This window comes from Spermophilus citellus, assembly GCF_964194105.1.
Source record: "Spermophilus citellus genome assembly, chromosome: 1".
Lineage (NCBI taxonomy): Eukaryota > Metazoa > Chordata > Mammalia > Rodentia > Sciuridae > Spermophilus > Spermophilus citellus.
Genome location: NC_138182.1, coordinates 126082971 through 126106623, shown reverse-complemented (window position 1 = coordinate 126106623; position 23653 = coordinate 126082971). Strand labels below are relative to the sequence as shown.

The 23653-nt window shown below is 44.8% G+C and overlaps 1 protein-coding gene across 2 annotated transcripts in view; it reads left to right on the top strand.

Annotated features, from left to right (window-relative positions):
• The window catches only part of TENM2 (teneurin transmembrane protein 2), a 625713-nt gene that overhangs the window by 449399 nt on the left and 152661 nt on the right, over positions 1-23653 (top strand). For both annotated transcript variants that reach the window (XM_081292628.1, XM_081292629.1), the window contains exon 6: positions 4662-4867. In XM_081292628.1, the coding sequence (XP_081148754.1) occupies positions 4662-4867 (206 nt within the window). The remainder of the gene's footprint in view (positions 1-4661; positions 4868-23653) is intronic.

The window sequence follows — 23653 nt, the reverse complement described above, 5'->3', positions numbered from 1 at the left end:
TGAACCTGTGGATATAGAACCCACAGATGCAGAGAGCTACTGCATATACAAATATATATATATGCGTATATACTATACATATATATGCGCATGTATGTATTTAGAGAGAATGATAAAGCCAATATATATGACATTTGTGGTATCTGGGTTGATGATTATAGGAATTCTTAGTGATGCTTTTGTTCTTTTTTTGTAAATCTGAAATTACTTCAAAATGAGAATTAAATATACATACATATATAGTTATATATGTACTACATATATGTACATACACATACACACACAGATACAGTATGTATGTGTACTTATATGTGGGCAGAATGAAAACCCCTTTTTGCAAAGCCTAATACAGTTGTCACACACCTGGAGAATTCACTGTGAAAGCAGTCTCTAGCTATTTAATAGTATGGATACAGTATGTTAAATGCATCAAGTTTATTAAAAGTAAAGTCACCTGTAACCAACCAGCCATAAAGGCTTTCTGTTAACACTTCCTCCCCCTCTGGCCCCTGCACACTGTCTCACACAGTCTTGGACACACTGAGAAGATGGCCCTCCTGGTCCTCTGTAGGCCACTTAAGACACCTTTGAGTCCAAACATCTCCTGTAGGCAGGGCCATGAAGACCTTGAGAGCTAGACCTTTTCAACCCACAGCTGCTTGGTAATAAGAATGGAAGTCCATCAGCAGAAAGCTCATTCCCACCCATTCCTTCCACCAAAGGCTCAAGGTCACTAAGTATCAGGGGCAGAGCCCCCCATTTGGGTTTCTTAATCTAAAGGACTTTTCTACTGTATTGCATCTCCCCAAAGTATTTGTTTATTTCACACAAAAGATAAATTCAAAGTTTTTACATAACTCTTAAAAAGATTTTATAAGGAAGTTTCTTCAAATAGTAAATACCACATAAGCTCTCAAAGGTAAATCTATTTTTTTTATCTAAGTTCCATTTTCATGCAGATTTACAAAGCTCCTTTACGTGGTCATGGTGTAGATAAAATACCCACCAGATGGGCAGGTGGAGCTGGCTGCTGCTCAGCAGCATGGTATAGAGCACACACGGATGGCCAGGCGCTCAGCCCAGGGCCCCTGAGGTGACTCCACAGCTCTGCCTGACCCCAGGGAGCACAGTGTCCAGTGGGAGAACTGGAGGAAAACACCAAAAGCAACTCTAGATGCCAACAGCCATGTTGCCAGCTGAGGCAGAAGGAGGTGAAGTTGTTGCAGAAACACCAATACGGAGCTGAACCTGTCTGGTCTGCACAGGAGCAGCAATTGGCTGTGACAGTGAACTTGACCTGGGCCAGGCCCCAGTTCCCTAGGGTAAGCTTGTTCTCATGGTTAAAAGTTGATTCCAAAAGAATTAGATTCTTTCAGTGGACATACACTTACACACACACACACACACACACACACACACACACACACATATACATGTTTATCATATACACAGATTTTTCTTTTTTAGAAAAAAAAAAAGATCCTTTATTTTGTAAAGAAAGCCAGATGCTTTCCTGTATCATTTTTCCTTCTTTTATTTCATTCCACATAACTAGATAGCATTTATTTTACTGTTACTACGTGTGAGACCCTGCACTGAGTCTTCTTTATGGGTTCACTTGTTACCCCATTCTGTGAGGTAGTATTACTGTGGTTCTCATTTCACAAAAAAAGGATTGGAGGCCCAGACAGGTTCAGCAAATTACTAGAGGTTACATAGTGTGGAAGAAGTAGAGCTGGGATTTGAGCCCCATTCTGTGGTTCCAAAAACGTGTACTTTACACCCCAGGTGCACCACCTTTTTGGTGGATGGAATACGAAGGAAGGGAGCATCTGAAATCTTACGGTGCTGGCCACTGGGAAGGTGCCCTGTACTCACTGTTAGTAGTAATCAATTTACTGAGCTCAGTATCTAAATCCGGGATCTAGTAAAAGAGAAGAGATCCCACTAGTATAAGAACCAGACCTATGAGCCTCCATATCTGAGTTTCTCCAGAGCAAAGATTCTCTGGAGGCCAGCCTCCTTGTGTATCTCCAGCATCCACATTTGGCGTGATGTGATCAAAATTCATGTTGGTTTCCACAGTAGCTCAGAGGTCTCCTGGGTGCCAATTTCCTGCCTCTTTGTCATATGCTGCCATTGGCCCTGCAAACCCTGAAAGCCCCACAGACATGAAGGCAGGCACATCTCATTAAGGTTCAAGATATGATGTCTTTAAAGTTCTTTTTTATTTTTAGTGCACTCCTTCAACTTGTTGCCATACACGTTGCTAGGATGGCTTTTAATCTCTATCAAAGACCTCCAAAGTATTCTTTTTCAGAGGTTTTTTTTTTTTTTTCCTCTCTCTCTTTCTTACGGTTTCCTTTTGATTATATTCCTTCCCCCAAAATCTTAATTTGGGGCAGGGTGGTATCCATCAAAAGCAGCATTTTGAAGTAAAGATTAATTTCTAACTTATGGTAATCAGACCTTCTGATCAACTTCTGATAATAAATATTTCCCCCTGGGCCTGCCATGATTTCAGCAAAACCCCCCAATAAACCACATTCTCTTTGGGCTTAGAGCCTTAGCGATAATAAGAAGACTTATTTTGTGCCAGAATTCATTCTATGAGTTTTGCATGGATTAACTCAGTAATCCCTCATAGTAACCAGACAAAAAATAGTAACAGTGCCCCCCACTGGACACCAGAGGACACTGAGACACAGAGAGAAGCATCAAAGCCAAGATCCGCACCCAGGCCTTCTCTGCGGGAGGGGGGGGGGGTCCCTGCTTTAAAACACTGACACATATTCCTCCCCCCGCAGGTCTGTATCAGCGCCTGGTAGAAACCCTAGCCAGCATTAAGATGTTCAGGTGTAGGACAAACCTTCAGTCCCCATCTAAAGATCCAAACTGCTCAGGACTTCTGGTGTTTCTTTTCTTAAATATGTTGTGGAATGAGATTTCCAAACTTCAGTTCCTAACTTGACCATCCTAGAGGTCAGAAGTATCTCATAAGATCCAAACCAGTGATTCTCCTACTTTATCTTAGATTCCTGCTTCCTTCTTATTTGACCCACTCTTGAACACAATAAAAAAAAAAAAAGAAGAGAAAATAAATTTGTACATTCAAGTCACTCTGTGGTTTTGGGGGTTTTTTTTTAATTTAGATATGCAAGAGCTTCCAAGACTAAAAATGTCACCTTTCTATTTTATGATGGGAAAACTGAGGCCAAGATCACATGAGTCTTGTGTTAATGCTGTATCGAGATAGCAGCAGAGCAAGCTCTGCAGAGGTAGACGAGTTTGTTCACCTTACACACTGGTCTTTGTAGATTTTATCATTTCTCCTGACCATCCCAAACCCTTTGCAATGTGTGGTGACCAGATGTGAACAAATATTTTCAAGATTCTAAACATTACAGAGGGGAACTTCCTCCACACTCAGGTTAGAAAAGGTGTCCAAGCTGCAGGGCCACCTCCGTGACCAATACCCAGAGGAGAAAGACCCTTGACACAGAACGACTTGACTTTCATTCTTTCTGTTGGTCTTCACTTGGTTTAGAAGTTCTGAAGAAGATAGGCGGGTGATAAGATATGTGTTTTATATGTCCCATCAAAGCTCAAAGTCCATTTGAAATCCTTGCAAATAACCTTTACACTACAGATTTCTGACTAGGTTTTTCCCATTTGGGAGATAAGGAATATGAAGCACCCTCTCTCTTTTCTTTTCTTTTTTTTTTAAATACTTTTTTACTTATAGATGGACACAATATCTTTATTTATTTATTTTTATGTGGTGCTGAGGTTCGAACCCAGGGCCTCACACGTGCAAGGCAAGCGCTCTACCACTGAGCTACAGCCCCAGCCCCGCTCTCTTTTCTTGAGCAACTATTAGCAATTCCCAGCTTTACACAATTCCATGGTGGTAAAGGAAATCACCCTCAGAAGTGTAGGAGACACAGCTAGTTCACAGTTACGAAGACACCTCTTTCAAAACCGATTATTTCTCAAACTCCTGTTATTAAAGATCAAAAGGATGCTGAGTATAGGCAACTGGTATTTTCAATAAAAGCAATTTCCAATAACGTAGCGGAGATGTGGAGATGTTCCCGAGAGAGGCATGGCTTCTCCACGTATCTCGGACCCCTCCCTGTAACTCTCTGAGAAAGAGTTAACTCAGTACCGGCTCAGCTTCCCATCAGCCCTCCATTTTCTTCTGAGTTGTTTTATTTATTTGTACTGATTTTGTTGTCCAATGTGTCATTATTGGACTTATTTGTGCTTGAAAGAATAATGTGAAAGTCTGCAGGAATTAAATATGGAGCCATCTTAATGTTACCCTCCCCCTTTCCCTGTTGATAATTTTTGCATTCCAGACATATTGGGGTGGTTGAAAGCTTCACATGTACTTATCTCACTCCAGATCTTATTATATTTGATCGGTAAAAGTAATCACAGAATTTTTAGAAAGTCTTGTGCCAAGATTTTAGATGCTCTGGGATATGAGTTTATAGCTTTGTTACTTAACCTAAATGTTTTAGCTGTGACTTCAAGAGACTCTTGCCATATGTTTAATCTTAATTTTGAAACAAATAATTCTGACCTATTAAACAGAAATGTCGAGCCGACTAATGTATATAGTTGTCACTGACTCAGTGTCTCTTCCTGTTTCCCAGTGCCCTGGTCATTGAAAAACAGCAGCATAGACAGTGGCGAAGCCGAAGTTGGTCGGCGGGTGACACAGGAAGTCCCGCCAGGGGTGTTCTGGAGGTCACAGATTCACATCAGTCAGCCTCAGTTCTTAAAGTTCAACATCTCCCTGGGCAAGGACGCTCTCTTTGGTGTTTATATAAGAAGGGGACTCCCACCATCGCATGCCCAGGTATGGCCGTGTAACTATGTGTTTAAAAATGTATGCATATGCACATGCCACTTTACACCTCTCATTAAAGCCTGGACAGTAACAGGCATGACAAAGGTGCAGAGAGCTGGAACCCTGTAAATTGCCAGGAGCCATGAAAATGGTGTTTCAATCCCCCAAAAGGGGTTGACAATGCTCCCAAAGTTAAACATGGGATAACCAAATGACCTAGTAATGCCACATCTACTATGTGTCCAAAGAGAATTGAAAATATTATTATTTGTTTTATTTATGTATGTATTTATTTATTTACTTACTTACTTATTTACTTATTTTGGTACAGGGATTGAACCCAGGGTGCTTTATGACTAAGCCATATCCCCAGCCCTTTTTAAATTTTTTTTTTATTTTGAGACAGGATCTTGCTAAATTGCTAATGGCCTTGCTAAATTGCTGAGGCTGATTTTGAACTTGCAATCCTCCCGCCTCAGCCCCCTAAGCTGCTGGGATTACAGGCATGTACCACCATGCCCGGCAAGACATTGTTTTCTATAAAATATATGCCAATGGATATTGCAGTATTATCAGAACAGCCAAAAAGTATAATCAACTCTAATGTCCAAGTGATGAATGGATAGAAAAAAAATGTGACATAGCCATACAATGGAAGATTATTCAGATATAGAAAGGAATGGAACATTATTTCAAACTACAACATGCATGAACTTTGAAAACACTATGCTTAGTGGGAAAGAGGCAGATACAAAAAGCCGCATATTGTATGATTCCGCTTATATGAACTGTTCAGAATAGGCAAGTCCATAAAGCAGAAGATTGGTGGATTCGTGTTTACCAGAGTATTGGACTGACTGTTAATAGGGATGGAATTTCTTGCCTAGGATGATGGAAATGCTCTGATATTGGGTGGCTGGCATGATGGCATAACAGTGAATGTACTAGAACTTCTGAATTATAAAATAGCGACACTTACGTTACAGAAATCATATATATTTTTTAAAAAGGTAACATCCCTATCTGGTGAAGCTAGCTTTGCTAGCCCTGCAGGTTAATTTTGGATTCTTTGTTATTGAGTTCATTCATTGAAACATCACTTGGCAACATTCTACTGTCTATGGGAATTTATGTAACAAATCAAGATACCATAGTGGTTTCTGATTGGACCTCTGCTCAATTCCTTGGGAAGTCCTTAGCATTGTGAAGCTGAGATTATTCCCAGTACCAAAAATAAGAAGACTAGATTATATTGTGGGTTACTTTTTTTTTCTCTTAAGTCTTGTTTAATTTGTCCTGGTAGAAATTTTATTACACATGCCATTTGGGGTGATTGAACACCTGTCTAGCTAGGTTTTCTTTTCCAGGAATAATTACATGTCCTGAGACAAGCCACGTGCTTTTCTCTTCCTTGTTTACCCTCAAATCCAGCAAAACATAAAGCACATTAAGAAAAAGCACCAGTAGAGAGGGAACACCTGTATATCCAGTCGAAGCTGACTTTGACATGTATTGGAAAGGTACTCATCTAGAAAATTCAATTGGAAGAATTTAAGGCTTTAAAACCATGGCAAATGTGAGGCTATCGGGCCACCCTTTCCTTGTCCTTAGCTTGTGGCAGGCATTGCTAATCAATGACAGTACTTTTCCTCACTGGACCCAGTGCACAAATACCTCCGACATAACTCTCCAGGCAGCCACTACCAATCGACCAGTGTTGACTCTCAAGATGAAACTTATTTGCAATCCCATCTTTATAGCCTGAAATGATCAATATGAGGACTCAAAGGACTCTTTCGTTTTTGAGCAGGGAGGGCTGTGTACGTTTTTATTACCCTACACAGCCCATGCTATAGGGACCAATGTGTAAAATGGTAATCAATGAGTCCTCCATCCATCCATCCACAAAGATATTTATTGGGCTAGGCACTGATTATCCAGAGATGAGTTAACACAGCCCCTGACCGAGAAGAGCTCCTCAGACAGAAATCACATCTGCTCTCCACAGAGATTCTCACCCAGAAAAAGACAGGAATTCAGCAGAAAGGAGTCCCAGGGGCATTGTTGTAGCTTCTGGCAGGGCAGCAGGGTGCTGCTCTGGGAAGTTATGCAGACTGTTCGGTGGTTTCCTTGACCTTCAGGCTCCAGTGATTCTGCTGGAGCCTCGGCAGGGTTTGCAGTGGTGAGATGTGCTTATTGGCAGGATTCAGGTGAGCACAAACATGCCTCTGGGCACAGCTGAGCATAACTTTCCTCTCAGCCAGTTGACTGCAAGAAACTGTGCTGGGGAAACAATTCCTCCCTACATTGTTTTAAAGCACTCTCCTTCCCCCTTCTTTTGCATGCTTTTGGCAAAGAGAGTCTTGGAAAAAAAACAATAATTACAGCAAGACAAGTCAAGACTCTGCAGCTGACTGATGGTGGACAGCGGGCAGGAGCACACTCCACCCTGTTTCCCTGCTGCTCTGACAATCAGGAGTCCAGTCCTCAGTGACAATGTCTTTTTTTCTTTTGTGGCTGTACCACACTGTCCATCTCCTGCCAACCTGGTGATTGTTCTAGTGATCATCCTCTCAAAATAGCTCCAGGGACAGCCCCATCACACATCTCAAGGGGAGGGAAATGAATAGGCATAGACAGATGCGTGCTGGGGTTTCCGTGGAGCTGCCAATTTAGGAATTCAGGGTGTATCGGGGGGTCACCGAAGTGAGGCACAGTGCAGATACTCTGAAATGCACAAGACAGGTACAATATAGGGGCGCCACTTAAGAAAAGAAAGGAAAAAAGAAAACACCTCCTTCCACATCCCCAAATTCATTCCCTGCCATTACTTGTGTTCATGTCCATTTGATGAGCTACATTTCCTGGAGGAGACGGTGCTTAGCTCTTCACAGAGATAGGTGACTCACTCACGTCTCAAACTATTATAGAATTTCTCATTTCTATTGGCATATCCTATCAAGGAACATAAGTTCTATGGGGATTGGCAGTCTAGCCAAGGTGACTCATGTGAGCTGGAGAGGGCGGAGGAGACGGGGAGGGGGGATTCCGTTGGCTGTGTTGTATGAAATGGTTATGTTTAAATTTTACAGAGTCTCATGCTCTGACCAAATGCCTATAAGGTTTAGTATCCTTGTCCAAGGATATTAAATACAGAGGAGAATCCTTTTTTACCTGCTTAAATTTCCCAAGAATCAGAACCAGTCCCAGCTGAGTTTTTGAAACTGGTTTTTTACAAAAGATACAGAGGCAACATGGTCTAGGAGAGGAATTCCTGGAGCTAAAGAGAGCGCTGCTGAATGTAGCCCTGCCTCACAGTAGCCAGGTGACCTTGGATGTGTCCCTCAACCTGCCATGGCCTTGGTCTCCTTCTCTACCTGTCACCTAAGCCTCGGGACATTGTTGTGATTACATAACAACAAAGATAGAATGAGAAAGCACTTTATAAACCAACACAGTGAAAGAAGATATTATATACAAGTGATTCATTATGCATTTAAAAATTGGGTGCTAGGGGTTTAGCTCAGTGATAGAGCACTTGCATATCATGTGTGAGGACTTGGGTTTGATCCCCAGCACCTCAAGAATAAAAAGTATATGTAACCCTAACAAGCACTGTATATAGATAGGCAATTATGTAAATATAGACTTTTAAAATAAATTAATTTTCTAGTTATTTTCTTCTTACTAAAGAACAAACTACATCTGTATTGCAGAAAAATTTTAGCAACCAAAGAAGAAAGTAAAAATACCCACATTTCAAAATAGTCCCCTTTGGCTAAATGTTAATGTATTGTTTTTGCTGTTTTTTAAAAAAATCCACTGCACTAAAACACAGTCTGAGAATCTTGGTGGCTTAAAATAACTAGGGCAATTTCTTGTTTACTCTGTATCCAGGGCTCTTGACCAGGGGTGATTTTGGCCTATACCCAATCCCATCCCCAGGTCATTTGGCAATATTTGAAACTTTTGGGAGTTGTCACAACTGGGATTAGATCATTACCGGCATCCTGGGGTAGAGCCAGAGATACTGTTAAGCCCCCAAATTGCACACAGGAGCCCCAACTCAGAACTGCCCAGACTCGAATGTCACTAGCTCTGAGTGGTTCACATTCCTCTTCAGTTCATTAGGACTTTGCTCAAGGTGGACCTCATTCAAGGACACAAACCAACAGAGGCTTCACTATCCGGAATATCACCAGCTCCTCTGTACACCAATTCCTGATGAATTTTGTTTGGAAGTGACGTATAAACTTTGAAGTCTTTCTCATATTAACCAAAGCGAGTCACCTCCTAACTTCAATGGAGCAGGAAGTACAATCTAAAGATGTCCCTGGAAGGAAGAACAACAGAAATATCAATGAAAAAACCCTAATGACTTACACATAAAATGCTATGATACCTGTCCTCGTGGCTGGTCTTTGCCTCCTCAATCCGTGTCCTAAAAATAAACCCTTATGGGTTTTATTCATATTGCTAAATTGTCCTGAAAGATTGCACCATTTATACTCCTACCCACCAGCAGCATTGTCTAGTGCCCATTTCATTTACTTGAACCCTTGCATAAAATAGGTATTACCAATTTTGAAGCCTCGTCAGTTTGAAAGGTAGATATTACATTGTGTTTTAAATGCAACATTTTGACACTCTGCATTGCGTTTTTTAAGACACACAAAAAAAGTCAGTCTTGAGCCATTCTTAGCCTACCAACTTGAATTCTTAGGAGGATGATGTGTGTACAGCAGCAGTCTAGCGCATCTTACCAAATATTTGAAATCCTACAAACTGTCAGATTTGCTGAACTCTGGTTGTAGAAAGGAAATAAGTCAGACTGGGGGGAAAAAAATAATAATCTGACCTGGCTACAGTGTTCTAGGCATCAAAGGAAATCTCAGAGGCTGTTGCTGCAAGTCGGAATCTTGGGTGGTTAAGGCAGTGAGCAAGTTTGCTTGACAGTTCCTCACTGATTGCTGCTGATATGTCAAGCCAAGTAAAACCCTTTGCGAGAACAAGTCAATAATCGGCAAATTAGGTACATGATTAACCTGAGACAACAAGATGCAGTTACCGCTTGGGAGCCCTGCCGGGACTTCACCTTCTCCGCAATCCTATTTAGCAAATATTAAAAATGCCTATTTCATCACTCAGACTGATGGAGCCAGGAGCCCAGTGACTTTCAGCAGCAACTTAGAGGCGGAGGGTGGGCCCCGGAGTTCTGACAGCTCCCAGTAAGTGGAGGTACGAGGGACTGCATGGTAGTAAGACAGACGCTGTCAACCCCTAATTTACTACGTGAGGCTGCTTCTACAAGATGGGAAGCAAAACTATTCACACACGAAACACAGCCACCACTGGCAGGGAGCTGCTTCAGAGACCACAAATTGCCCCAGGATCAGACCAAAGATATGCAAATATGGCAGATGAGGTACTTGTGAACTTGGACTGAATGAGCTCCGAGCATTTCCGGTTTGTCCTCATCAGCAGATTCTCCTAATGGCATTTCTTCAGAGCACATTCATAGGTGGCGATTTGTGGTGTTGGCTTAGCCAGCTCCGGTTTGTCCCTTCCCACTGCACAGCATGATTGGAAAAGAAACTCTTTCTCTTCTTGTCCCCTTCCTTCTTGCCCTGCTAAGTAAATCTGTACATGGCTTCAGCCAGAGGTGGGACTAACAGGGTTCCTGGGACCCACAGTGCCCAGCTGTCCTGACTATCAGCCTGTCTCTCCACCCTTCCAGTGCCCAGATACTAGGTAGGTCAGCTCTCCTGGACTTCCCATTCCAACGAAGTTCAAGACGGAGCCAAGGTCAAGAGCCTGCTGTCCACTCACACAGCACATCCTGTGGAAATCTGTCGAAGTCCCTAAGGCGGTGTTCAACTTCATTTTGAAGGGAGGCATACCTTTAAAAGCATATTTTTTAAAAAACATTTTTTTCCAAAAGACCTTAAAATACAGAGAAAGATCTTGCAAAACCAATCGGATTCCTCTCTGGCAGACAGAAAGGGATTTTGGAAAGGACTTTCTCAGTGGATCCCCTTATGATTATCTGATGGCATCCTGACAGCGGTCCAAGTCAGAGGGCAGCCTCCGGAGAGCTCAGAGAAACCTCCTGAGACCTGGTGTTAAGGGGAGTGCACTGGGAGGGTGCTGAGGGTTTCCCGAGAGGGGCAATGCTTGGGTTCATGGCACTGAGGACAGGGAAGAGAAAAAGCCAAGCATGGTCATGGATCCTGTCATCCCAACTAGGTGGGGGGCTGAGGTAGAATCACAAGTTCAAGGCCAGCCTGGGTGACTTAGCAAGACCACACCTAAAAAAGAGAAAGAAAGAGAAAAGAGAATGTGTCAGGGGCTGCACCCTATCTCCTGGTTAGACTGAATATAGTCTTGGGGGTGCCATAGGTCAGCTGCTTGCAATACTCTGAGCAAAGAAGGAGCTTCATCTTCAAGTGAAATATTATGTAGAACCCCCGGTGTAAAACAGAAAACAGTGACAGTTTATTAACATAGCATTTATATAAGGTCCACATCGTTATGTTAATCTCTGTACATGCATGTTTGTATGTATGCATGCATGTCTCTGTGTGTGTGTGTGTGTGTGTGTGTGTGTGCGCGCGCGCCATTTCTCAATTCCGTGGGGGATTGGTTCCAGAATATCAAAACCCGAGGACATTCAAGTCTCCTACATAAAATGGCACAATATGTGCCTAGAACTCCCTTCCTGAGACTTTAAGCCATCTGGAGATGACATATAATACATTTCAGTACAAATGCTGAGTAAATTGTTACACTGTATTGTTTAGGAACTAGTGACAAGGGAAAAAAATGTACATGTGCAATTTAGATGTGATTTTTTTCCCCACATATTTCCAATCTGCAGATGGCTTAATCCATGGATGTAGAACCCCTAGACAGTGCATGTGGATGTAGCTACAGAGAGGAGAATAGGACTAGGGGTTAGGTTGTTCGACAACTTATTTTACTCTATAGTAAGGTACTGAAGTTAAGGTAGTCTCCCCTGCCCCAACCCCCAACACTGACACATGGACCCACACAGGAAGCAAACACAACAAGATCTGAACATTTATTCATTTAAGTTGTTGAAGCATGGGTATTTGCTCCCATATTCTCCAAACTCCTCTTAATTTTTACAATCTCTCTTTACCAAAAGCAAATCCGTGCCATGGCTGAGCCATCTTAAGTAAAACAAGCGGTGGAGGGATATAGATAATGAATGTAATCTCAGTCACTCTCAAGATTTAATTGATTTATATACCTTGTTTTCTTTGCCCAGTTTTGAGGGGGAAGAAATCATAATGAATATATTTAAGTAGTTGTGAATAGCAACAGTATTTTCTTTAATCGTTTCTTTTATGAGCTGTGGAGACTCTTCAATTAAATTGATCCACAGCTTGAAAGAGAAGTGAGAGAAAATAATTGTTTCAAGGTTAAGTCACTTAAAATATCTGACAACTGCTCAGGTTCCTTGTCTTAGATTTAAAAGGAGAGGAGTTGTACCCAAATTTTGAAACACTCTTTTAAAAAACTAATAATAATCTCCTTTTGGGGACCGTTTCACCATCATTGGGAATTCCACTCCTGGTTTTACACCCTGACATGATGAGCCTGGGCTTCTGCTTGAACAAGATCCACGAGATCCTTGCTTGCATGACTTTATCTGAGCAGACGCACATCAGGCTGAATTCAAAAAGGAGCCCAGTGCAGATCTTTAGGTTTCCTAATAAGTGACAGTTACAGAAGTTCGAATCTATGTTCAAAGATGTCAGGAAAGGCTTTGTTCCAAGATCTTCACAAAATTAAGAGCTTCCAAGAGGTCCACTGAAGCCTTTTTCAGTGAGAGTGTTTTTTGCAAGGAAGAAAAATACTGATAAGAAACCAATGTTCATTTGTCATTCATCTGGCCGCTTATGAAACTACTCTGTACTCAGAGAGTCTCCCCATTTAACACCAGCATCTGTGCCCACACAGAATGGTACCACCCGGGGCGTCACTACTGAGGGCTGCTGTGTCCCAGGACCAGCCATGTGTGTTGCCTTAGTTTGCCCTCCTGTCAGCCCTATGAGGTCCATTCTATTGTAGCACCCCCACTTCACAGATGAAGGCAGATTGGGGTCACAAAGCAGCCCTTGGGCATAGCAATCAGACACCCTGTCCTGGTATCCAGTCATATCCAGCAGCATCAGCATCAGCATAAATGTAAACCACATCGTAAGATCACAGCTCACGCCAAAACCAATAATTGTTAAGAGCCAATGAAAGTCCTTTGGAAAGTCTCTGGAATGGATCAGGACAGAAGCCTTGGCCCCTGTGGGTCTGGCTGAGGGTGCCCAGCGGATCACAAGCAGAGAAATGAACAGAGAAGGTGGAGAGATCAGCACTTTCAAGAGGATGATTATGGAAACATCTTAAGAAGAGATGCTGGGGATGTATGAAGATGTCACCGTGCTTACAGAAATGTCCCTCTAGCTGTGCTGGGCTGGTCAGGCTGAAGTCCTCCTGTATTGTTTGTGTGTCTCCCATTGATTCTAAGATGCATGTAGTACTCCTCCTTTGACATCTCTGCAAATGGAATGTGTTTGGTGACCAATGGAGCCAAGGTGGAAGGAAGTGTTTGGTGTCACATTTTGTGGATGTAAGAAAACTCAGTATGCATTCTCATGACTATAGCACTGTTGCAGATATAACCAGATCTTCCTGAGTATGATTCGAAATGAACTTTTTATTACTAGAGTTTCCCTTTGCAAGATAAAGTCCTAATCAGTTTGCCATCCGTTAAGTGCCAAAGTTTAAGTGGCCTCGTATTCATTCCAAATATCCTCAGATAACTAGATGCCATGATATCAATCAAATCAGTGTGGGGCTTAACTATAATTTTTTAATGATACTTAAATACATATTTTTAAAATAATGTTTAAGTAAGCCTTCTGTGAGAGGCTGATGGAGCTGTTCTAGCCACAGGACAGCATGGGCATAAAGAAGCAATCCACTCCCAACCACCTGGCCCTCATTGACGACCACCCTCAAAGCTGTGTGACCTTGGACAAGTCACTCAACATCTCTGTGCCTCATTACCTCTTCTGTAAAATGGGGACGATATGATGTGCCCATAGCAAGATTGTCAGGTGCAAATGAGAAAAACCTTTATAAAGCACTCAGACTCAGGCTCGCACATAGAAATGGTGGCATCCATTGTCAGATTTCTCAGAGTATCCATCACCCAAGCCCCCACACAAACCGAATTTCAATGGCTTTTTTATAAGATAGTTTTGATTTGTGTTTTTGTCACTCTGTAGTCATACATGGTGCTACTAGGAAAAAAATAGAAAAGACTAACATTTTAGTTTATTTTCCAGTTTTCTGTTCACATCTAGTAATCATTTTTACAAATACAGAATCCAACCACATGTGTCATTTTCACCCTGGTTCTTTGCTTAAGGGAGAGGGAAATCTTTTCAACCCTGGATATTCTTCCACAAACTCATTTTAAATGCTTCAAAAATAGTCTAGTCTTTAAAAAAATAGCCAATCCTCCTTTCTTCAGAGCCAGGCCTTTAGTGTTTCCACTGGGGGGTGAGGGAGCAGACACTCGGGCTTGCCCAGGGTCACACTGAGACTGGCACAAGCTTCCACTGTGGTTCTCGAGAGGCCAGCCCAGGCTTGTGATTCTGTGCCTCTCTGGTGCCAGGGAGGTCATTTTGCACCTGGACACATCCTCCATCCCTTCTCTCCTTGGTGATGTATTTGATACATTTTCCCAACCAGCCCCCTTGAGACCCACCTATTGATCTTGGGAAGGCAAAGAGCCAAATGTGACATTTGTGATAAACCGTCGGCTAAAGACAATTAGATGGGAAGGTGCAGTAAATAAGAAATCGCATCAGCAGGGCCCTGGGAGGCAAGACGTCCCCTCTCCCAGCCTCCTGACACAGCAGCCATTGTGCATCCCGGGGCAGCCCAGAGATGCTCATTGGCTTTACTGACCTTGACCATAAGGCTATCAGGGGTCACCACTTGTCTCGCTTGGTCTACGGAGCAATACCTTTTACCCTGCTCCTGGGATGGATCAAAAGGCAGCATGATGAGGGTGTGACCTTGTGGGAAGACAAAAATCTAAAATCAATCCCTTTCTGTGCTCAATAAATACTCACTCAAGGTTTGTACTGTGGACACAGATCAAAGGTGTGGCTCTCCTTTAAGAAGAAGGGGACTGGACAAGTGGCACCCTCAAGTAAGAGGACCCTGAGGTGCAGCACAGGGCAGGGGATAAGAATGGACACCCCATCGTCGGCCTGGTCTGGGTTTGAGTCATACCTCTGCCGTGTGGCAGCTGAAGGGTTTATGGGTGAGTCCCTCCAGATGCTTCGCCATCCGTGAGATGAGGACTATTCCTTGTCAGGGTGTTGTGAGAATAACTAAGATGAGGCCTAGCAAACAGTAAGTGCCCCACGGAGATCAATCAATCGAACTGGTCTACCTCCCTGGCAGGTAGCCTAGCAACGAAGGCTGCACAGGAGAACAGCCAGGCCTCTGCTGGAGGCAGTGCTGATGTGCACACTGAGCTGGGCCTTTAGGCTCTAACAGAAATGGCAAAGCTCAGGATCTTCCAGCTCAGCTCAGGGATTCCTGGACCCTCCCCAGGGCAGAGGTTTGGGGTACCTCTCCTGGGTGCACTGCATTCAACTGTGTCCAGGCCAAACACGGCTCTCCAGGGATGGGAAAGGGGCTGACAGTGTGCATCCTGCTATCTCTGTGTGTAGGAGCCGATACTGTGTCATTTGAGCTATGCCTGGCTTATCCAACAAATGTTAGCCATTACCGCTACTAAAAGGTTTGGGAGTACAAATAGGCCACGACTTCCAACCTGTGAGGGGAGATGACCAAGCTGAATCTTTTTTTCCCCTAGTTAGTTATACATGACAGCAGAATGCATTTCAATTCATTGTACACAGATGGAGCACAACTTTTCATTTATCTTGTTGTACACCATGTAGGGTCATACCATTTCATGCAGTCATACATGTGCCTCAGGTAATGATATCCATTTCATAACCATCTTCCCTACCCCCCATACCTACTCCCCTCCATGCAGTCCCCTTTGTCCAATCCAAAGTTCCTCCATTCTTCCTGTGCACCCCCAGCTCCATTATGGATCAGCATCTGCTTATCAGAGAAAACACTTGGCCTTTAGTTTTCTAGGATTGGCTTATTTCACCTAGCATGATATTCTCCGGCTTCATCCATTTACCTGCAAATGCCATGATTTTATTTTATTTCAATGCTGAGTAATATTCCATTGTGTATGTGTGTGTGTGTGTGTGTGTGTGTGTGTGTGTGTGTGTATTATCCATTCATCTACTGAAGGCCATCTGGATTGCTTCCACAGTTTAGCTAACGTGAATTGAGCTGCCAAGCTGAATCTTGAAGGTACAAGAGAAATGAAGAGACAAAGATTTTTTCTAAGCAGAAGACAAATGAAGATCCTGAGTAGGAGTGTCACAGAGCAATCTTCTTCTTTTCAGGAAGAGCTTCTTCTTGGCCGTGGCTCACCAGCAGGGTCATAGCTCTTCCCTTTTGAACATGCTGATGCAGGTCAGGTGTGACTGAGGCAGGACAGCCCTCTGGAGGTTTCATGGCTGGGCCCCTGGCTGAGTTGGTGCAGATTTACAGCCAGATACACAACATATCAATAAGAGGACATTGACATGTTCCGGGCACCATAAAGCTCAGAGTCACCTTGTGAACCAGGCTCTTACACTTTTACATGCTTCAGCGACAGTCTTGTAAAGACGTCAGGACCTGTGGTTTTCCATGGTTTCTTCCTGTTCTCAGACATTTCATGTGAGAGCATTAACATTTCTCAAGGGAGACCCCCTCTTCAGATAGACACATCATTCTGCCAGGAAACAGGCCACACTATTGTACTCCTCCAGCATTTATTGAGCACCTAGTATGTGCCATAGATCAAGGTCCTGAAGTAGTGAATAAGGCAGAACCAACCCTGCCCTTGTATGGCTGGTGGGCTGTAGCACAGATGCCCCTGTAGGGATTCCCAGGAAGATACCCAGAAATGCAGTGTTCAAGCCTTGTTGAGCCCCACCTGATTGCCATTTCTGCTGGGAATCCCACTCTGAAACATCTCTGAGGAGGAAGGGAACTTCGATGTACAACATAGTAGTAGTGGTGGTGACCATTCATTCTTCTCTAAAGACACTTCATCCTTTTCTGTTCATTTTTCAGTCCAACTACCTCACCCTCCCCATCCCAGATATTCAAAATAGATTCCTTTTAAAAGGAGAAAAAAATAAAGACAAAATATGCTCTTTTAGAGCTTATAAACAACAATTTGAGGCTTGATACATAGGGAGGAAACATCTTGGCAGCACCTATAATCTGCTTATCTTCAGCCAACAAATTTTTAAAGCCTCTGCCAACCCCAGAGGGTCCTCGTAGGGGTTAGGCTCCGTAAACACTCCCGTTCAGAAGCTTTCTTGTTATTACAAAAAGAACTTGAGTTTCATCTTAACCATCTATCAGAGCTTTCGGTCTCTGAAAATCCTTCTCTGGCCTCCCATCATGCTGTAAGGAGCTCTGAAGTTGTCTTGGAGAGCAAGCTCTAGATGGACATCCCCAGCACTCACCACTCACTTGTCCATAGTAGGCGCTCATTTAATATCTGATGGGCCATCAGTCACCTGTCCTGCTGGGGCCCTCTGCAGTCTGATAACCAGAAACCACTCTGTGCCCTGCCACATCAGCCTGCCTGCTTTCCCTGGGTCACACCAAGCTCATCCTGCCTCTGTGTGTTTGTCAGCTTCCATTACTGCAAGGAATACCTGAGACAAATCAACTTATAGAGAGGAAAGGCCCCACGATAGAGAAAGAGCCCCACTGTCCCCTTTGGGGGCACAGACCAAAGACCTGAAGGCAGACCACTAGACTCCTCTTAACGTTTCCACAACCTCTCAGTAGTGCCAAGCTAGGGATTAAGCCTCGAACACATGGGTCTTTGAAGGGTCATTTCAAATCCAAGCTGAGCCCCATGCCTCTGCAGCAGATGTGTGCTCTTCCTGAAGCGCCCCTCACCAATACTCCCCTGGCACTTTCCCCTCTTCTGTGGGGCCTCTGCCTGAAACTCACCCCTCCAGCGAGCCCTTTCCTAGAGAAGGAACAGAAAACAGTATATTTGATCACACTTTATGTCCTTGTCGTGCTTTGCTTTTCTTAAATCTGCTTTATTTAGGTATGATTTTAAAACTACCCAAGGCATGCATTTCTTTCAGTGAACATTTTGATCTCTAAAACGTGAGAAGCTCATCCTCCTGAGCAGCAGCACCAGTCTTGATGCAGAGCATGGCCACGACCCTAAGGGCCCCACTCCATCTCCAGCCACGCCCCTAAGGCCCCGCCCCAAGGCCCCGCCCCAGCTCTGGCCACGCCTTGCCCGCTACCTGGCCACTGCGCATCTGCACCTTGGTGCTCTGTAGCTGGAGACTAGATGCGTGTCTCCTGGCGTATCTATTCTGGGAGTCATGTGCTCTTCTGTCTGGCTTCTTTCACTTAGAAGATGTGGGTGAGATTCCCTCAAAGGGATGGGTCCCCAGCTCATTCCTGTTCTTACTGCATAGAACTACAGTGGGGTGGATATACACAGGTCCCCTGGTCCCCTGCTCCACGAGGCAAATGTACCAAGACCCCCAGTGGATGCCTGAAGCCGTGGAGAGAACTGAGCCCTATGTATATGGATTTTTTCCTGTATATACATACCTATGGTCAAGCAGGTGTTTGATTTTTTTTAATATTTATTTTTTAGTTTTAGGTAGACACAATATCTTTATTTTATTTTTATGTTGTGCTGAGAATTGAACCCTGTGCCTCACACATGCTAGGAGGGGGGTGCTACCACTTGAGCCACGACCCCAGCCCTGATTTTTTTTTAAAACTTCATTTAAATGCCATCCAATGTTCCACAGTCCCCAAAATAAAGATTTGCTACTTACAATGTGATATTCCACATAGATTCCTATCAATCCCTAAAGCTCATTATTTAATCTTAATCCCTATGTTACACCCACAAAGGGGACATTGGAGATTATTTTAAATAATTACCAACTCTTCATCCATTCAACAAGTATTTATTAAGCACCTAGATACCAAGCCTGTGCTGCAGTCACATACCTATGATGCAGTTTAATTTGTGAATGAGGCATGATAAGAGGTGAATAGCAATAACTACTAATAAACTAGAATAATTATAACAATATGCTGTAATAAAAGTGATATGAATGTGGTCTCACTGTCTGGAAAGAATCAAGAGAAATATTAATGTTTCCAGCCTACAGCTGAACCCACAGAAAGTCAAAGTGCAGACAAGGAGGGACCCTGTACTACACTTCTCTGTCCTCCATCATGCTGATGGACTTTTGGGTGGTCCAATTTGCTCTATTTCTTATTCACAGCCCTTGTCACTCCCTGATGTTATCCTCTCCCTTAGTACCATCAGGTCCAGAGGACAGAATCCTTGTCCATGTCATATCCCTGATGCTGGCACTAAGTGGGAGCTCGAGGTCTGCTGAATGAATGACTGTTTTTACACCCACAACATAAACAAAAGCAAGAATCAGGGATGTGCTTCAGGTCTTTATGTTCTCTGAACCCCAGTTTAGAAATCACCAGGTGAATCTGTACATACAGACCACTCTCACACACATGCAAACGAGAGAGGCCAGGAACACCCCGCCTGACCCTGTTGACCGGGCACGCTGACTGACCTCCACTACCCTGGGCTAAGGGTGCAGTTTCTGAAGATCCTCCACTTATTAACTTTTCTGCAAGCCATACCACCTCTGTGCCTCAGTTTCCCCATATATGAAGTGGGGTTAATTTTTATTCAGTAGAGTTTTATGAACATTAAATAGGAGAGTCCATGGGAATCCCTTAGCACAGAGCCTGGCCTCATTAAATGTTCATCCATGGTCTCATCTGAGCATTAATGAACAAAAACGAGGGAAACTCAACAGTGTTTCCTAAAATTCCCTAAAATCCTTTTTGCGTGAAGGTGCTAGGGATGAAACCCAGGGCCTCATGCATGCTAGGCAAGATCTCTACCACTGAACAACACCCCCAGCCCCCAAAACACACTTCTCAGAAGAGCTTTGTCCTCCAAGGAATTGTAGTACCAAGAGTCACCATGTCGCTGTAGACTTTATGGCAAATGTCTAATTGGTTGGGTCTAGGTCTTTTCTAGTCAATCTGTCAAGATCCTCAGTGAGCACTCACTATATTCTAGGCACAGTTCAGGGCACTAGGGACACTGTGTTGAATAAAACAGGCTAGTGTCTCTCTCCAGGAGTACATATCCAACAGGAGGGAAATGGACTATAAATTAGTAGATAAATAGCAAGCTTTTTCAGAGTGATGAGTTTTTATTTCTGAGGATGAAAACTCAGAGGCAATACAGACAGAAAGTTTAGGCCAATGCAGGATGATAGGAAGCAGACAGCAGTGAGATCAGGAGAAAGACAGGCCAGGCCAAGGGAATGGCTGGTGCAAAGGCCCCGAGGCTGGATAAGTTGGCAGCTCCAAGAACTAGGAGCAGAGCAGTGTGGCTGGAACACAGGGAGGAGGTCCTGAGAGAGCTGGGCAGGGGCTGGCTCTCAGAGCAGCTTTCAGACAGGAATGGCCAATACCCAGCAAAACCACCAGACCTTTCCAAGCAGCCTTTGTGACTGCTCCAGCAAGACATCCCCCATCTTCAGGTTGCCAGCCTGTGTGGGCCAAGCCTGCCCCTAGCACTTCTATGCTCTGCCTTCCTCCCTGTTCTCCACTCAGTGGCATCTTGAAGGGACTCAGAAAACAGGCCAGCCACCAGAGAGGCTGGAAGCCATAGCCAGCTCCTTGGAAAACTTGAAGCGATCTCCCGTGGTTGCTGCCACGCGTGCAAATCCAACTTCAGGTTCTAGTGTGGCTGCCAGCCATGCTCAGTGGCACTGGGGACACCGTTCGCTTCCCTCGTGGTCCCTGAGACACAGGAAGGAGACCGGGGCTTTCCAGAGATGGAGTGAGATAACACACGTGGGCGTTTTCCATTTCACCTGGCACATAACACACTAGCCAAAATAATCCAGCGCTCCGTATTTTTAACAATGACTTTTCCACCGGTGCCAGAGGACCTATATTGGAAGAATCAAGAATTCCACCCTCGTGGATAAATTCTACCCCGCTCCTGATGTTAAGGAACCCCATTTGGTTTGCCTCTGTCTCTCCTGGGCTTGATCCTTACCTGCGGGGTCTGGCACAGTTACCAGAGTAGCTGTGAAAGGCAGGTGCTGCTTCCTGTCTGGATGCTCAAGGGCTCCTTGTCACAATAGCCCCGGCAGTGCCCCCAGCTAAACCAGCCGCCTCTAGTTAAGTAACTCGGATGCTGCCAGTCAGAGCTGAACAGTCCCCAGAAAGACAGCAAGACCCTGCTCGGGAAGCAGCCTCCGCTGGAGCCCTGCTCTCCTCCCTCTCCCTTCCCCTCACACTCAGCCCCTTTCAAAGAGAGCAAAGAAGCTGCACTGAGCTTTAATGAGGAATCAGCTGGGCACACTTTGCCACAGGCCTGGCTGGAGGCAGAGAGAGATGAACAGGCCCCGTGAGTGACCCACCGCGGCTAAAGTCACTGGATGCAACCAGAGACCCCATGATAATGCGGCTTCAAGCAGTCCCCACTCACACATGCTGCCCACCCTCAACCCCACCGATGGCTGAGAATGCCCCGCCATCTGAAGCAGAATCAACATCAGGCCCCTGGAGGCCGGGGATGCTGCCAGTGTGGAGCGAGGGGAGCGGCAGGACATCCATGGGAAATGTCACCATTTATTGCTTTTCCCAGTCCCCATCAACCCTCAGTCAGCAGACGTTCCAAATAGCAATAAAGTTATTTTCCCGGTCTTCTAGGGTCCTGGACCCAGCAATAACGTCTTTCTGAAGGGCAATGAGTTTGTCTTTAACCTTGCCCTCTTTTGGCAGGTATGCACCCGGGTGGCTTCCAGAAGCCTCCCTGGGCTGCTTGCTCCCCGTGTGCAGATGCCTTCCCTTCTGGAAAAGTGACAGACCCTGCTCAATGGTCCAGGCACCTCTCCTCTCCTCCAGCTCTTCTGGAAACCCACTAAGTTATCTTAATTACCATTCCTTCTTGGTCTCTGCCAAGAAGTTGAGAGATTTATAATTGGATCAGTCAAATATTTGCTGTGGTTTATTTCCTTGCTCCTCGAGCTCTTGTAAAAGTTGCATTCGCGTGCCACTTTGGGGTATGACTAATGACTCTGAGGCGCAGTCCTCACATTGCGTGCCAACATGGGTTATTTTTCAAAGGCCAGAGAAAGAGAATTCGCGGGGAGAGGAGCGGTGTTTATTTGGGGTTACTGTGCAATCCCACCCTGAGTGGCTGCAAGAGACACAAACTGCTTTGAGAGACAAACGTCCCCCCTGCAGGCAACCCAGGCACAGATACACCCTTCCACTGGGATTTGGTCATGTGCTTTCTGATTCCCTTCCAGGATGTCTGCAGACCTATTAGATAGAACACGCCATGGCACAACCTTTTCAGTCACCAAGCACAGTGTGCCCTGCCCCCCCAGCATCTCTGTGTCCTGGATGGATCCTCATGGGGTCCTGGAACAGAGGAATCAGATGTCCCTGGTCCTCAGCCTGAGTTACCGATTTCCAGTGATGAACCATGGAAAGGGAACTCCGGCCAGGGCCCAGGATCTTGGAAAATGGCCTCCTTCTAGTGTCAGCCAGTCCACCAAGCAAGCTGCCAGGCGGCAGCCTAGGACTGCGGTCCTAGAGAGCACGGGCTCCCCTGAACCAGATGGCTTCTCTGCAGTCCTGCTGTCCCCACCCTGGAAGGAGTCTCCACAGCTGGCTTGATTGATGCTCATTGTGTTTCCACACCCCAGCCCCTTCCCACTGTTATAGCCACCATGGGTGATGCTGGATGGCAAGTGCTAACCACAAGGAACAAGACCACATGTCCCCCTCTAGAGCAACTTTGGGACTAAACGGTACACCCACCTGGGCCAACTGCAACCCTCCTGGGTGAACCAGGATAATGAGACACCCTATATGTGATGGATGGAGTTGGAATTTCGCCAACAGAAGATGCTGCCCGTTTTTCCTGGTGACCCTCCCCTTCTGCCCAATAAGAAGTGGAAGATATGCAGGGACTGGCTATGATCTTGGGTAATGAACTAGGGAGGAAGAGAGCCTGGAGTCAGGAAATCTCTGAAAACTCTGCCAAAGTAACACACCGCATCGTTTCAGTGGCTTCCTCTAGTAAGCATGTATTGATTGCTCAGGATGCAATTTCGGACTCTCCTCCAAGAGTCATTCTTGTATCCAGGACATTCCTATCTTGTGGTTCTGCCACAAGAACAGGGGCTTTAAAGGTTCCCTGGCACCTTCCAGGGTAGATGGGAACTGAGGAAGAGCAAGAGAGAGATTGCACAGGACATTGGATGGCAGGATCTAGAAGTGGAGGATGCGCCACACTATGCCCCATTTGTCCAGAATGGGCACATACCCCCACCTGACTGCAAATGGGCTGGGGAGGAACATCCTGATGTCGGCAACAACCAGCAGTCTCTACCACAGAGGTCCCTAAGCTGGTGTCAGAGGAGGGAGGGTACAAGGTAACAAGGGACAGAGAAAGCATCTCCTTCAGAACCACAGGGTGACATCACGGATCCCGGGGTGGCACAGCATTCCAGGTTCAACGACAGTAACTCTACCCCT